Raw genomic sequence first — 15,486 nt, 5'->3', positions numbered from 1 at the left:
ACCAATGCCTTTCCACAAAGTTAAGTGTGAGACTTGGTATTTAGAACAGGGGATTCCAACTCTTCTAATGGAATGCTGAGCTTCTAGCTTAGTTATGCCAAGGCAGAGGTCCTGCTATTTTTGAGGATGTTTTGATGCCATCTGTTTGATTCAGATCAACCCATATTTACTGATCATTCTAGGCACAGCTTATGCCAGGCACTAAAGGGGGACAGAGATGCATCTGATTTGGTCTCTTTTCTTCAGGAACTTAGAATGCAGTGCAAGAGGCAGATAGTGATTACAGTAGTGACTAATATTTTGTCTGCATTCTTCTAGGTACTGTTCTAAGGTCTTTATGTGTATTAACAGCAGACCAATGAGGTAGGTGCTATTTTCTACCTCCTAAAATGGGGGAGGAGGAAATTGAGATACAGAGAAAGTAAGTAATTTACCCTGTGTTACACAGCTAGTAAATGGCAGCACCAGGATTAAAGCCAAAACAGGCTGGCTCTGGAGTCTTTGTTCTTAACCCTATGCTTTAGAGCAGTAGTTCTCAAAGTGTATTCCCTAGATCAGCAGCAGCAGCCTCATCTAGCAACTTATTAGAAATGCACCCTGAAGGAAAAAAAAAAATGAACATTCTTGGGTTCTACCCAAGACCCACTGAATCACAAACTCTGGAGGTGGGGCTCGGCAATCTGTTTTAACAAGCTCTCCAGGTGATTCTGATGCTTGCTATTTGAGAACCTCTGCTAGAGAGAAGCAAGGCACACTATGGTAAGTGTCAGAAATTAATATCCCTGTGGGTAGGGACTGGGTATGATCTTTCTCTTAAGTTTCTAGCTCTCTGCACAGCATCTAGTGTAAAGCAGGCATCAAAAAATACATGTGGTTGAATACATATAAGTGTATGGGAAAGTGATGTTTGAGGTGGGTCTCTTACCACCCCTCAACTGCAGCAAACTGAATGAGAGAAATGTTCCTAGAAACTGTGAGACTAGCAAGGAAGTGGCTGTGTTTACTTTTAGCAAGGTATGCACCAGCACCAAGGATCTGCACTAGCACAAGGAGCCTGCAGAATGGTGGAGGGTCATGTGGGAGCAAGTCAGGAGGTAAACATGTCAGGACTTGGTGAACAGCTGAATGGGGGCAAGAAGCAAGGGAGAGAAATTGTCATTTTTGGAAACTGTCTCCATTTGCAGAGAAAGGAGGCATAGAACAAGTACATTTGTGGGGGAAAGATAAAGGGTTTGATTTTGGACTCCAAATTTGAAATGCTGGAGATCCAGGTGGAGCTGTCCAGCATACACTTGGAAATAACGAGTCTAAGACGTGGCTGGGGATAGAGATTTGGAGGGATAGTTGAGCTGTAAGAATGGATGAGACCTTGAAGGAAAAAGTAGAGGGTGGAATGAGAAGAGAGGTGGATTTGAAACCACAGTGAACAGTGTTATTTAATGGGGCAAAAAAGCAACACGGGACCCTTGAAAGAAGACTGAAAAAGATTTAGGCAATAGGAGAGCTTAGAAAATTCTGAAGCCAAGTAAGGCTCAAAAAGGAAGGAGAGGTCAGTGCCAGATGCTGCGGAGAAATAAGAATCGAAAATTATCCTTTGAATTTTGACACAAAAAGTATTTTAAGTGACGTGGTGAGGACAGAAGCAGACTGACAGAGTTCAGGGATGAGCTCTGGATGAAAAAACGCAGGCAGGTGCTTCCCAGGTCCCGCAGATAGAACTCTGTAGCCGCACTTAAGTTGAGACTGTGACATCTTCCAGGGTAGGCAGGGTCTCTTTCGTCTGTGGTCCCAGCGCCCAGCAATCGGCCTGGAAGAGAGGGTGGCGTCAGTGAGTTCAGTGACTAGGGACGGAGAAAGGCTTCGCGGAGGCAGTCGCTTTGCAATCGAGGCTTGAAGGATGAGGGTGATTGGGAGGAGAGGTGGGAGGCAGGGCCCCTGGGTGATGGGGCGCTCGGAGTGTGTGAGGGGGGTCTGGGAATGAGGTGGGGTTCCGGTAATGTGCGTGTGGCTGTGCAAAGGGGGAAGGCTGTATGTAGGTTTGGAGGGACCTGTTTGGGGAAAAGACACACGGCCAAAGGCTGCTGCGGCGGGTGGGGGCAGACACCCCCCTCCACCGCCCCACCCCACTTACGCCGCTGCGCCGTTCCGCGGCGCCTCTACCGGAGCCCTCCCGCCGGGCTGCATGGCGACGGGTGACCGCCAGGGGCCGCTGCCTCGGGTCCCCGGTGCTCCCGCCCCTCTCCATTGGCCTTTGTTGCCGTCGGAGCGCCCCGCTTGACTCGTTCCCGTCCGCCCCCTGGGCCTGGCGGTCGCGCCTGCGCACTGGCAGCTGGCCGGGCGCTCGCAGGGGGAGCTGCTGCAGGCTCCGCGGCTGCGGCGGCAACGGAGGCTGCGGGGGCAGCGGCGCGAGCGGCCGGGCTTGGGGGGGGTGCCGAGCCCGGCCCGGAAGCCCGAGCAGCTAGAGTGCGGGGTACCTAGGCCCCTCACTCTGGACTCCACAGTCTCCGGGCCGCCTGACCTCTGCACGGGTATATGGGATGGAAGCGGGACCCTCGGGAGCAGGTAAGGGCCCCCGGGAGTGGGGGACGGTGCGTGCTCCAAGGACCGGGGGACTCCCGCGTGAAGAACAGGATTTCCGAGTGAGGAAAGGCTTCCTGAGTGAGGAGAGGGGCTCTTATGGGATGGGGGGCCCAGTTTGAAGGGGGCTCTATGCAGTTCCGGGGGAAACCTTGTGAAGGAAGCCCTAAGAAGGGGGCTGTTTATGAAAGGAGGCTGTATGCACTCCTGGAGGTGGGAAGTAATCTGGGAGAAGGGCCTGAACGCACGTAAGGACTCCCGGAGATCCCGGGAGGCCTAGGGACAGGCCCGGCAGGTGGCAGGGGGCGGGCTCCAGGTGTCCAGGAGAGGAGGGGGTCGACACAGATGGGCGCAGCGCTGCTGCTTGCCGGGGGGCGGGGGCTAGGCTAGTGTCTCTTGGGAGAAGGCGCCAGAGCTGGGCTGTGAGCTCCGCCCTAGCCGGGCCTGACGCGGGGGCGAGGGTCAGGGGGCGGTGGGTGGGGATCCAGTCCCGGGATTCCCCCCCGTGAGTCTGGGGAGCTGGAGCGGAGGCGCCCGAGCATGCGCGGAGGTGGCAGCTGGAAGTGGCAGCCCGAAGTGGTGGGGGCGTGGCTGCCCGAATCCCCCCACCCCACCCGATTTGGCTTGGAAAAAGGAGCCCGCTGATGGGGCGCATTCTCTAAGGTTCAGTTGGCAGAGTGCAAATAGAAATGGCCCCCTTCCCCATCTTTGGGGCTCTTACACTTGATCCTGGAAACCCTCAGTCACAATTTGCCAAGAGGCAGAGTGCAAATAGAAATGGCCCCCTTCCCCATCTTTGGGGCTCTTACACTTGATCCTGGAAACCCTCAGTCACAATTTGCCAAGAAGGGGTTGAGAGAAACTGCCAAAATGCCGCCTTATGCCCCTGGGATGAGTAAAGACTGGGACCAAGGCAATGTCCTCGCCCTGAAGAGAGGAGTTAGAAAAGGTGTTGGTTACTGAGGGAGCAAGGCCAGGACCAGGTTTACCTGGAAGGGGTTGTCTGCCTGGTTTCCTCATTTCTGGTCCAATACTTTGTAGAGATGGGATACTTTAATCCAAAGATAATGATTTTTCCATTGAAATGTCTCCTCAGGTGACAGCCTAGTCTCTTTCTATTCTTTAATATTTTTTGTGGGTCTATCCCCCACTAGGTATCTTTTCTTTTTCTTCTGTCTGCTCCCCAGAAACTGTCAGGGCCATGTTATTAGACCCAAGGTTGCCAAGTTAGCCTTTTGTCACAAGTAAGTTGTTTGGGGGCGGGGGAACTTATAGGTTTCACCCTGGTGAGTCCCAGGTGATAGCCTTAACTTCTTATTCACAGGCAATCAGAGAGAGGCTGGGAAAGATGAGAACAGAGGAGAGACTGGGGTAGGGCTACCTCAAGATCAGAGTCTCCAGGATGGGCTGTGGGATGGTGGCACCTCCTGTGTCCTAGGTCTCTTACCCTTTGATCAGAGGAGCATTCTGGACCTGGGAATCCTTTAGGTCTTGTCTCACTACCTCCTTCCATTTGCTCTAGGGGTGGAAGTAGGATTTCTTTTTTTAAGATTTTTATTTATTTATTTGACAGAGACAGAGGGAGATAGACACAGCAAGAGAAGGAATACAAGCAGGGGGAGTGGGAGAGAGAAGCAGGCTTCCTGCTGAGCAGGGAGCCCGATGCGGGGCTCCCCTGGGATCATGACCTGAGCTGAAGGCAGACACTTAACGACTGAGCCACCCAGGGGCCGGGGAATAGGATTTCTGTTCAGGACATGAATTTCATTGCCGGTGGAAGAATCATTCTTTTTATGCCAGATCTTACCCCACCCCCCCAAGTTCCTACCAATTTACTCAGCTCATCCATTTAGTGATCTATAAGTACTTAGTGACTACTTTTCCCCCAAACAAAAACGACCTTGTAAAGGCTGTGTAGGTCTTCATGAAGAGCACAGGGAGCAACTGACTTCAGAAAACCATTTTTCCTTCCCTTAGGATTCTTTCTCCATTCTAGGAACTCTCCTGGTTTTCTAGGCTGGAGACTATTTGAGCAACCTGTGTTCTACATAGAGTAGGAGTAGGTCACAGAGGTCCAGATGGATTGCTAGGAGCCGGCACTCATACTAGACTGCTAATGATTTCATTCTGATGAATTCCTAATGGACTCTGGAGGGATGAATAAACTGACTTTTTTGCTTGTTACAAGAGATAAGCTTCTAGGGAAGGGACTAGAGCCTGGTATCTGGAGTTGGCTGTAGCCTGATGGGACAGGCTTTGCCTCATCAAAAGGTGTAACTGGAATTCAGTCTGGAAGCTGTGAATGGAGGGACCCCATAACTGCCTCCTTCTTAGGCCCAAACTATTCTCTTGGAAGTTGGAGGACACAGTACACAAAACTGAAGGTACTGGTGGTGGCTTCACTGGGCTATGTCCTGATGTGCTTTCTGTGCTCAGGTGTGTTCTAAGCACATATACTGGATTGAGAGCTCCAGGAGGGTAGAGGTAATATCTAATTTATCTGTGGAAACAGTGAGTGTCTAGGCCCTGACACAAAGTATACATTTAGTAATTGAACTGAATCACATTCCAGTGTAAACATAAATGGTTAAGCACATATATGGATATTTAGTAATTTTTGTATACTCACGTGTGGACAAATTTTTTTTAGGAGAGGTTGGCTTAGTCTCTCCTTACTGGACAGCTAACCCAGCCTTGAGTTTGTATTTTGAATAGGCAGTCTGCCTCCCAAGGAGGTATGTGGGCCTCAAAACTGCAGGGAAGGAATCCCTGAGCCAGGCCTTTCAGCTCTGTTACTTTTCCTTCTCAGGGCTGGTTGGGGATGGGGGAGGGGGAGTGTCCTTTTCATGGCCCCTCCCTCCTTGCTTTTGTCTGCAAGGAAGGGCCCCGCCCCTTTCCCCCAAGGCCCAAGCTTTGTCCTCAGTGCTGGGGCCCTCATCTGCATCACAAAGTGGCCGTCTGTCCCTGTCTGGGTTTGAAGGGAAGTGTCTCCCTTTCTCAGACTAAAAGCTGGGGGCAGGGGGGACTTTGTACAGCTCTAAGGCTTGCAGGGGGATGGGATGTGAGAGAGGGTCTCCCTTTTGCCTTCCCTAGTTTGGGGATGAAGGGGAAGGTGGGGGTTCCCCTGTTTTCCCAAAGCCTCCTTGGAGTGGAGGGTGCCTAAGGCTGAATTTGATGTGTGGTCCTATTTCTGGGGAAGGGAAGCCTTTGAGGTTAGAGTGTTTGTCCCATCCCCCATCATTTCTACCCACCCCCCGAGCTCTAGGGGATGTCTTTTTCCCAAGAATTCAAACGATTATTCAGCCTGGAAGGCTAAGGAGGTGAATGGAATGTAAAAACTTGGGGAGGGGAAGGGTATCTCTTATATCCACCAGGATGTTTATCTTGTGCAGGGTTTATAATTGTTTTTGAACAGTTTGCAGGTGTTTGTGTGCTGTGTATGCATGTGTGTTCTTTGTGATGTATCTGTGGATCTTTTTGTTCATTCATTTAATATCTGTATGTTGAACACCTCCTATATGCTAGGAGGCAAGATACAGTCCCTGCTCTTGAAGAACTCAATCTAGGGCGGTGAGGGGTATGTATATAAAGGTAAACTATCTAGGTCTAAGTGTGTGTTTGGGTGTGTATGACAAGAATGTGTCTCACTATGTGTTTGCATCTATCTATTGCTTGTGTGCAATTTCTGTCCAGCTCTTTCTGGGGTAGGCACCCAGATGCTAGTGGTTAGGCTTTCACTTCCCCATGTAGCTGAGTCCTTGAAGGCCTTTTCCACCCAGGCTGAGCCTTCATTTCTGTCTGCGTTTCCCTGTCTGCAGTGTGGGGCTGGGCTTGACAGGTGGTTAGAAGGAGATGTAGCAGCTTAGCTCTGGGAAGCATGCCCCTCCCGTGAATGGTTCTGACCTCTTCCTGACCCCCCAGCTGAGGATATGCCCCATCCCCCAGCCTGGCGGACTGTGAAAGCAGAGCTACGGTGATGGGAGGTTCTGGGCTGGTTTATCCCTCTCTCCTCCCACCTGGGCTGGTCCTCTACTAGCAAAGGACAATAATAGCTGTGGACAAAGGCTTCTCTTAGTGTCCCTTTTTCCTCCCTTTTCCCTCAAGCTAGAAAATAAAACTAGGGGCAGCAATCTAGCTGGTGGCAAGAGAGGAGAAAGTAGTAGAAGCTGGCTCTGCCCTAGCCTTTTCCCAGGGGCCTGCTCTATCTTGAAATTGATCCCTTCTTTTACTGTCTGGGCTTTCTGTGTGGAAGGAACTGTGGCTGTGCAGAGTACCTTACTCTCCTTCTCAGAGCCAGTATCTTATTCTTCTCCAGCATGCTAAAGGCTGCCTCTCCTTCCCAAGTCCTCCACTCTAGCCTATTCATGGCTCATTCTCCTGTCTTCTTCCTGTCTTCATTCCCTAGCTTTTTCTTCTTTTGAACTTTTTCTTGTCTCCCCAATTGCAGCCTTGCTTCTTGCTCAAGCTTCCAACTCTTACCTATATGTTGCCCAGGCCTTAACTCCAGCCTTCCCTCCGTCCTAGATCAAGCCTCTTTCTGCTGTGATTTCCAGTTGTGGCCTCTTTGTCAGCTCCCTGTTTCAGCCTCTCTCCTTTCTTTTGTCTCCAGACTTTATTTTTTAAGCCTTTTCTACTTTTCTGTCTCTCCATCCTCAGCCATTCAGTTGCCTTAGTCCTTTCTAAAACATTGTCTCCCTCACATCCCCCTAGCCTGACCTTTGGATCTTCCTCCTGCCTGCATTGCATAGGAGCATTAAGATGTTGCTATTTCATGTTCAGGATGGTGATGAGTGAAGTGAGCATCTGGCTGGCAGAGAAGAGAAGCATACTTGGTCTGCTAGATACCTGGTGGAGGCAGGTGTCTTAATCTAGTACGAGAAAGAAAGTTTTATTATTTTTTTAAAGGTTTTATTTATTTATTTGACAGAGAGAGACACAGCAAGAGGGGGAACACAAGCAGGGGGAGTGGGAGAGGGAGAAGCAGGCTTCCCGCTGAACGGGGAGCCCAATGCGGGGCTCGATCCCAGGACCCTGGGATCATGACCTGCGCCGAAGGCAGACACTTAACGACTGAGCCGCCCAGGCGCCCCTAGAAAGTTTTATCATTGGGAGCCAGATTTAGTTCCTCTACTTAACATGTAATAGAAACGTATTAAGTATTCATTTGATGAACTGAAGAGAGACAAGAAGGATAATTTTCCTAACTGGAGAGAGGTTTGAAAAAAATGAACATGGGTTGTCTGAGCCAGTGGAACCCCTCATTTGAGTTGGGTAGGCAGGAAAGAGCCTTCCCCTATACTCTCCTGTTCCTGTTCTGGGAGGCCTTGTGCCTTCTCTGATCAGAATGATAAGGAGATTGCTAGACTCTGCCCTCACCAGCCTCTTTATCTTGTAGCTGCGGGCGCCTACCTGCCCCCCCTGCAGCAGGTGTTCCAGGCACCTCGCCGGCCAGGCATTGGCACTGTGGGGAAACCAATCAAGCTCCTGGCCAATTACTTTGAGGTGGACATCCCTAAGATTGACGTCTACCACTACGAGGTGGATATCAAGCCGGATAAGTGTCCTCGCAGAGTCAACCGGTAAGTGATGGACATCTAAGCTACCAAGTCCAGGAGTCTTTACTTTCCTGAGTCTCAGAATCTTCAAAGAGTGTCCAGAGAAAACTGGTAGAGGGTGGTATCACCAGATTCAAGGAAGGTTTTGAGGAGGAGATTCCAGGTAAGGTAAACGCTGAAAAATATCATTGAATTTGGCTACTAGGAGATAATTGGTGCCTTTTGCAAAGCAGTTTCAGCAGAGTAGTTGGGCTAGTAATCTAACTACAGTGAGTTGAGGAATAGGTAGAAGGTAAAGTGGTAGGGATAGTGAGAGCAGGTAGCCTTTTCTACATAGCTTGACAGTGAAGCATGAGGAGAGAGAGAATATGTTGGTTAGAGAGGATTTATAGGGGTCAAGTACAATGCATTGCGCATTGCAATATTTGTTAAAATGAATGAATGAAAAGTTTTTAAGAATGAGACACGGATATGCTTATAAACGGGAGAAGCAGCTAGTTAAAGGTACAGGACAGAAAGAAGAGGAATGCGTTCCCACTCATTGCTAACGCAGGAAGACGTTATAGGACACAGAGTTGGAGGAATTAGCCTTAGAAGAAACAATATTTCTTTTTTTTTTGTTTTTTTAAAGATTTTATTTTTAAGTAATCTCTGTACCCAATATGGACCTCAGACTCACAACCCCGAGAACAAGAGTCACATTCTCTTCCGACTAAGCCATCTGGGTGCCCTGAAGCAATATTTCTTTTCAAAATTAATTTATTTCATTATTACTTGAAAACTACATATGCACAAAGTAAAAATAAATAAATAAAATATTACAAAAAGAGCAGCAGTGAAAAATATCTCCTGTTACCCTGGTCTCCAGTCCCCTAGTCCCTTTCCCTAGAGGCATTCATTGTTACCATTCTTGAGTATGTTTCCGTATGTTTTTGTTTGCATATGCAAGCATATGTGTATATAAAACATTTTTAAAACGCACAATAGGGGCGCTGGGGTGTCTCAATTGGTTAAGTGTCTGTCTTCCGCTCATGTCATGATCTCAGGGTCCTGGGATCGAGCCCCGCATCGGGCTCCTTGCTTCTCCGTCTCCCTCTGTTGCTCCCCCTGCTTGTCACTCTCCCTCTCTAAATAAATAAATAAAATCTTAAAAAAAAAAACAAAAACAATGCACAAAATATAGAATTCTATATCCCTTGTTTTGTACCTTTTTTCCACTGAACATTATATATCAGATCATGCATATCTGCCTCAGTCTTTTGCATAGCTTGATGGATATTCCATTGAAAGGATGTATTATAACTTAATTAATAAATCTATTGAGGAACACTTAGCTTTAACCTAAACTTTTGCTACAAAAGTGAAACTGTTGAATATTATTAAATGTAGATACATTTTTGCACTCAAATATGAATGTATCTATAGGATAAATTTCTAGGAGTAGAATTGCTGGCATAATACATTGAAAAATTTGGAGATATTACCAGTTTGTTTTTCTTTTAAGGTAAGTTGTACCAATTTATACTCCCATCATCACAGTATCAGTGCCTCTTTCCCTGTCTGTACTAGTCCAGTGTATTGGATTTTTTGACCTTTGGAATTCTGATAAGTAGAAAATTATATCTTGGGCTAATTTTACTTACTTATTTTTTAATTTTTTTAAAGTAAGCTCTGTGCCCAGTGTGGGGCTTGAACTCACAACCCTGAGATCAAGAGTTGCATGCTCTACCAATTGAGCCAGCCAGGCGCCCTAATCTTGGTTTAATTTTAAATTGTGTTTCTCTATTGAGTGAAGTTGAGCAAATTTTCATGTATTTATTTATTTAAGATTTTATTTATTTATTTGACAGAGAACTAGAGAGCACAGTTAGGCAGAGCAGCAGGCAGAGAGAGAGAAGGAGAAGCAGGCTCTCTGCTGAGCAGGGAGCCCGATGCAGGGCTCCATCCCAGGACCCTGGGATCATGACCTGAGCCAAGGGGCAGACGCTTAACCAACTGAGCCACCCAGGCGCCCCAAATTTTCATATATTTAAAAATTATATATGGAAGGGACATTTCAAGTGTGAGGGGAAAAGAAAAGAGGTGTACATATATAAATATGTTTGTTTGTATGTCTGAGAACTTGAAGGTGGCCTTGCCTATCTTGCACTCTCTTTTTAGAGTCATTAAAGTTGATTTTTGACTGGAGGTAGGAATGGGTTCTGCAGTTAGAGGGTAGAGGAGAAAGTTTGACACAGTCTATGAGGGATGGAACTGATCAGGGATATGGAAAAGATTGTTTGGTAGCACTAAAGCCTAATTGGGATTGAAACCACGTGTTTACAGTTATTTACAATGTATAATTTGAGTTTTTTAAATCCAGTAGTATTCAAGAGCTTTGAAAGAGAAGAAGTCAGAGAGTTGGATGGAATGGTATTTTGAAGGATAAATGGACACTCTGGGATCATAGTGGCAGAGGAGAGGAAGTGAAATCAAGAAAGAGATGATAACGGAGTGATAATGGGGTTGTGGGACTAAGGGCTTCAGAGACATGGAAGAGATGGAGTTCTTCTTCCACAGTTTATTCCTATTCCAATTCATATCTTTTCCTCATCTACCTTCTTTATGTCTCAGCTTGGGGATTGGAGCAGCCTGGATTTTGTTCCTGATTCTAGATAAACCCTGGGAATGAGTGCTTTTCTTCTCTGCCTGCGCCCCCCCCCCCCCGCCCCGCTCAGAAGGCACATGTACCTACTCTTTCAGATCCTTTAGAGCCTTGTTGATCTGAGAACTAGAAGCATCACTTGATAGCTTGTTAGAACTGTAGAATTTCAGGTTGCTCTAGACCTGAATTAGAATCTGCATTTTAATAAAATCTCCAGGTGATTCATATGAATGTTGACGTTTGAGAAGCACTACCATAGAGTAGAGGAGATTAGAGTAGCTGCTAGGAGGGGATGGACATTACCTGAACATCGAATTGCTTCCAGAAACTTGTAGTAGTAGTCTCTCAGCTCCTATAGGCTGCTCCTATCCCCCACAGGGAAGTGGTGGAATACATGGTCCAGCATTTCAAGCCTCAGATCTTTGGTGATCGCAAGCCCGTGTATGATGGAAAGAAGAACATTTACACTGTCACAGCACTGCCCATTGGCAATGAACGGGTAAGCTGGGAGTCAGGCTAGACCTGTGGCAGGTGTCTGGGGTGGTACAGAACTCATATAAGCCTATTTGGAGTCTGGCGGTCCAGAAATTCCTTTCATCTTTTCTGATGAGAAAGTGTGTTTTAGGGTGAGGAATGGGTAGATGCTGATGTTTATTTAGCCTAGCGTATGTCTGTCCCTGTCCCAAACAGACTGAGATAAGACTTAAAACAGATCTAAAGGACTTCTGCTAAGTTGAGAAGGATAGAAATACTGAGCTAAGGTAGCTAGAGACTAAATGTCTGGATTTCCTCTGAGATCTTCATTGTGAGCCCCTGTCAGTTAAGGAGCAGGTGCTTGGCAAATCTGTGTGGTGCAGGACAGCTGGGGCAGGACAAGGAATGTTGGACTGTGGGAAAGCATTGGCAGTCTTTCACTCCTTTCTTCTGAAGGTTGACTTTGAGGTGACAATCCCTGGGGAAGGGAAGGATCGAATCTTCAAGGTCTCCATCAAGTGGCTAGCTATTGTTAGCTGGCGCATGCTGCATGAGGCCCTGGTCAGTGGCCAGATCCCTGTTCCCTTGGAGTCTGTGCAAGCCCTGGATGTGGCCATGAGGCACCTGGCATCCATGAGGTACTGGGTTTAGTTAGTATCTGGGCAACTAGTGGTGGCAGAATTGCTATGCGGGGAGGTGGGGAATGAGCACATACTAAGGGCCCACAGTATGCCTCTCAAATAAAACATTCACTGAAGCCCTACCATATGCCAAGCGGTATGCATATACATTTAGGTGGTTTAAAGCCTTGGCCCTGGCCCTTATAGATATCTTTGGACCTCCACCCCATCTGTCCCTGCAGGACAGAGAAAAGATAGACTTGCACAAGGTCAGTCATACAACTAGTAAAGGATCAGAGCTGGAATTAAAGCCCTGGTGTCCTGCCTTCCAGGCCAGGGCTCCTCCGTGCCCAGGATGCCTCACAGGGTGGGGGCCTGTGCCCGAGGGACCAGTTCTCTGCCTGTCCCTGCCAGGTACACCCCTGTGGGCCGCTCCTTCTTCTCACCGCCTGAGGGCTACTACCACCCGCTGGGGGGTGGGCGCGAGGTCTGGTTCGGCTTTCACCAGTCTGTGCGCCCTGCCATGTGGAAGATGATGCTCAACATTGATGGTGAGTGGGGAGAGCTATGGAGCCAGGGGCACCCTGAGTCCAGTGACCACACTCCCAGCCTCATCCCTCCCAGCTCTGCAACCATACTCCTAGTCTAATCCCTTTAGCCCTTGGGACCCCCCCTCCCATCCCAATGCCCTATAAGGAAGAGGGTGTGAAGAGCAGTGCCTCCATTTATTCTGGAAGACCAAACCTGAGCTGAGCTATATCTGCCCTGTCCCCACAGTCTCAGCCACTGCCTTCTACAAGGCACAGCCGGTGATTGAGTTCATGTGTGAGGTGCTGGACATCAGGAACATAGATGAGCAGCCCAAGCCCCTCACAGACTCTCAGCGTGTGCGTTTCACCAAGGAGATCAAAGGTGAGGACCCAACCAAGTGGGGAAGGGAAACAGCACCATTTTGTCTTTAGTCCTACTTGGGATATGTCCAGGGGAGAGGCCAAGCCTGGGCGCATGAGCAGCCTTTTCCAACCCTGACAAGCAGTGTGTGTATCCCAGGCCTAAAGGTGGAAGTGACCCACTGTGGACAGATGAAGAGGAAATACCGTGTGTGTAATGTTACCCGCCGCCCTGCCAGCCATCAGACGTGAGTTGACAGGCTGCTAAGCCATACCTTGGTAGAAGAGGGCTGATATTTCAACATACTTCTTTCACTCCCCTCCCTCTCTCCAACCCCTACCAGCCCTGAGGATGAGCCCTGTTTTCAAAGATAAGCTGTGGGAGTTTGGTATCCCTCCTCCAAACTTCCCAGATCCTTCATACTCTCCTTAACGTTTTTACCTTCTTGGTCTCCACCTTTCCTCCTTGGGCCTTTACTGTAGAACAGGAGTCTTCTCTGGACTACTATCTCAGTTCTGTAAATGTTAGGATCTCTCACAACTTATTCTTCCTCCTGAAAAAGAAAGCAGGGCTCCTGGGCTAGACCTTGGGGAAGCTGTCATTGATTCCATCTACTTTCTTGACCTCAGACTACTGGACTATGAGTACCTGCTGTGTGTTGGACTTTATGCTCAGCCTTAGAAACGCATATGTCAGATATGGTCTTGAGCGTTGTGGAACTTGCCTCTTAAATCTTTTGTCTTCACTCTTGGAGCTGTGTATGGCCTGCTTTCCCATGAGTGGCAGTGCTCAAAGAGGCTGGATAGGGATGAAGCCAGGTCTGGGGCTTCCCATCGTTGTAAGTCTAAAGAGTTGGGATTGAATGCTGGGCTCTGACACTTCCTTCCCTTTCCCCAAACAGGTTTCCCTTGCAGCTGGAGAGTGGACAAACTGTGGAGTGCACAGTGGCACAGTATTTCAAGCAGAAATATAACCTTCAGCTCAAGTATCCCCATCTGCCCTGCCTGCAAGTTGGCCAGGAACAAAAGCATACCTACCTGCCCTTAGAGGTGAGGCTGCCAAGTAATGGCTGGGTTGGAGAACAAGCATTGTACCTGCACACTGATCATGAGAGGTCTGTTCTTCCATTCGTAGTCTCTCATTCTCATTTTGAAGTTTGGAAAATTAACGTTCTGAGAGGTATGAGGTCATTCTGTGAATTGTAGGCCTCATTCTTACCTGCTAATTTCTTTCGTTATTCCCCATCCTGCTTTCATGTTCTTTTAGGACTGCCAGGCAAAGGTGAAAGCTGTATTTATGTTTAATAAATAAGTAGTTTGTTCATGACAGATTTCAGGTATCCGCATTCATTTTAATTTTTATTTCTCTTACCCTGTCTTAACTTCTAATTTTTCTTACCTGCAGCTGGGGATCCTAAATGACCTAGAGATACAAGTATACCTTATTTTCCAGAAAATGGGAGATACCTGTTAGCTATAATGTGAATCCTATTCATGTTATCAATGTGATGATCAATGTGTTCCTTTTGAAAAGGTTTTAGACCCAAGATTTATCATAGTTTTATGCTTTAGCAGACCTTTAAAATCCTGCAGTTAAAGAATAGAAATGCTGTTTAAGTCATAGAATATAAATGCAGAACGATTGGGCTATATTTGTTTTGGTATACACTAGCCAAAATGTCTAATGAGAAACTACTGCTGACTTCTTCATTGTTTAGTCCAGTACTACTACAAGTGTGGTCAGTAGACCAACAGCAACAGGTATTCCTTGAGTGGGACTTGTTTGAAACGCGGAATCTCAGGTTCCACCTAGAACTATTGAATCAAAATCGTCTTTTAACAGAATCCAAAGAGGATTCATATGAACATTACAGTTGGAGAAGCACTAACCTAGAATAACATCTTACTCTGTTTCCACAGCAGGAATCAGATAGCTGGGACCAAAGCTCAAGCCTTCCGTGAGCTTCTGGGATTTCAGAACTAACCAGAAGGAATTAGGCTGAGGGGAGATAAGATCCCAATACCCAAGAACTCTGACTTTAGTTAATAGCTGTTGATGCATGGAAAGTGGGATGAAGATAGTATGTTTTCTTGAGGTGTAAACAGGAGTCTTCAGGGACAGTCCCAGCTAAGTAGATAGGCTTTAGTTAGTATCTACTGCAAGCTAAGATTTTTAGCAAATTAACATTACTTCTGTTTAAGCATTAGTTTCCAAGGTGAATAATTTACATAATGACATATTTTTATTCTTATTATCATTTGTTTATTTAACAAATATAAATTGAGCTCATGCTGTGTGTCATATGCTCTTTTAGGTGCTGGAAATGCAGAGATTAACAAGACAGAGAAGGTCCCTGCTGTCGTGGAGCTTACATTCTAGAAGGGGGAGATAGACAATAAATAAATAAGATAGTTTCAAATAGTTGTAAGTGGTATAAGAATAATAAAACAGATTAAGGGGACAGAAGTAAGGGAGGAGGGGCTTGGAGAGCAACTTTAGTTATTATGGTCAGGGAGGGTCTATTTTAGGAGACATTTGAGTCCTAAGTTATGATAGAAACAACCTTTAATAACTTGAGGGAAGATCCTTCCAGGCAGGAAGTAAATAGTAAGAACAAAGGCTCTAAAGAAACAAGGAGGTTGGATTTTTTTAAGAGATAAGAAGGCCTTAGTGGCTGGTGTGTATTATATGAGGGGAAAAGTAATAGGGGATGATTTCAGAGAGA

General features: G+C 47.1%; 1 protein-coding gene across 2 annotated transcripts in view; it reads left to right on the top strand.

The window, feature by feature from the left end:
• The first annotated feature begins 2,331 nt into the window (after nt 1-2,331).
• Nucleotides 2,332-15,486, top strand: part of LOC114216995 (protein argonaute-1) — a 37,228-nt gene continuing 24,073 nt past the window's right edge. For both annotated transcript variants that reach the window (XM_028113699.2, XM_028113698.2), the window contains exons 1-8: nt 2,332-2,562; nt 7,973-8,156; nt 11,155-11,275; nt 11,707-11,888; nt 12,285-12,421; nt 12,648-12,782; nt 12,921-13,008; nt 13,663-13,810. In XM_028113699.2, the coding sequence (XP_027969500.1) occupies nt 2,538-2,562; nt 7,973-8,156; nt 11,155-11,275; nt 11,707-11,888; nt 12,285-12,421; nt 12,648-12,782; nt 12,921-13,008; nt 13,663-13,810 (1,020 nt within the window). In that variant the 5' untranslated portion in view covers nt 2,332-2,537. The remainder of the gene's footprint in view (nt 2,563-7,972; nt 8,157-11,154; nt 11,276-11,706; nt 11,889-12,284; nt 12,422-12,647; nt 12,783-12,920; nt 13,009-13,662; nt 13,811-15,486) is intronic.

The sequence above is a fragment of the Eumetopias jubatus genome, unplaced genomic scaffold, assembly GCF_037043125.1.
Source record: "Eumetopias jubatus isolate StellerSeaLion01/CBP00866 unplaced genomic scaffold, mEumJub1_p1.0 scaffold_4, whole genome shotgun sequence".
NCBI classification, from domain to species: domain Eukaryota; kingdom Metazoa; phylum Chordata; class Mammalia; order Carnivora; family Otariidae; genus Eumetopias; species Eumetopias jubatus.
This window is presented reverse-complemented; position numbering and strand designations above follow the sequence as displayed.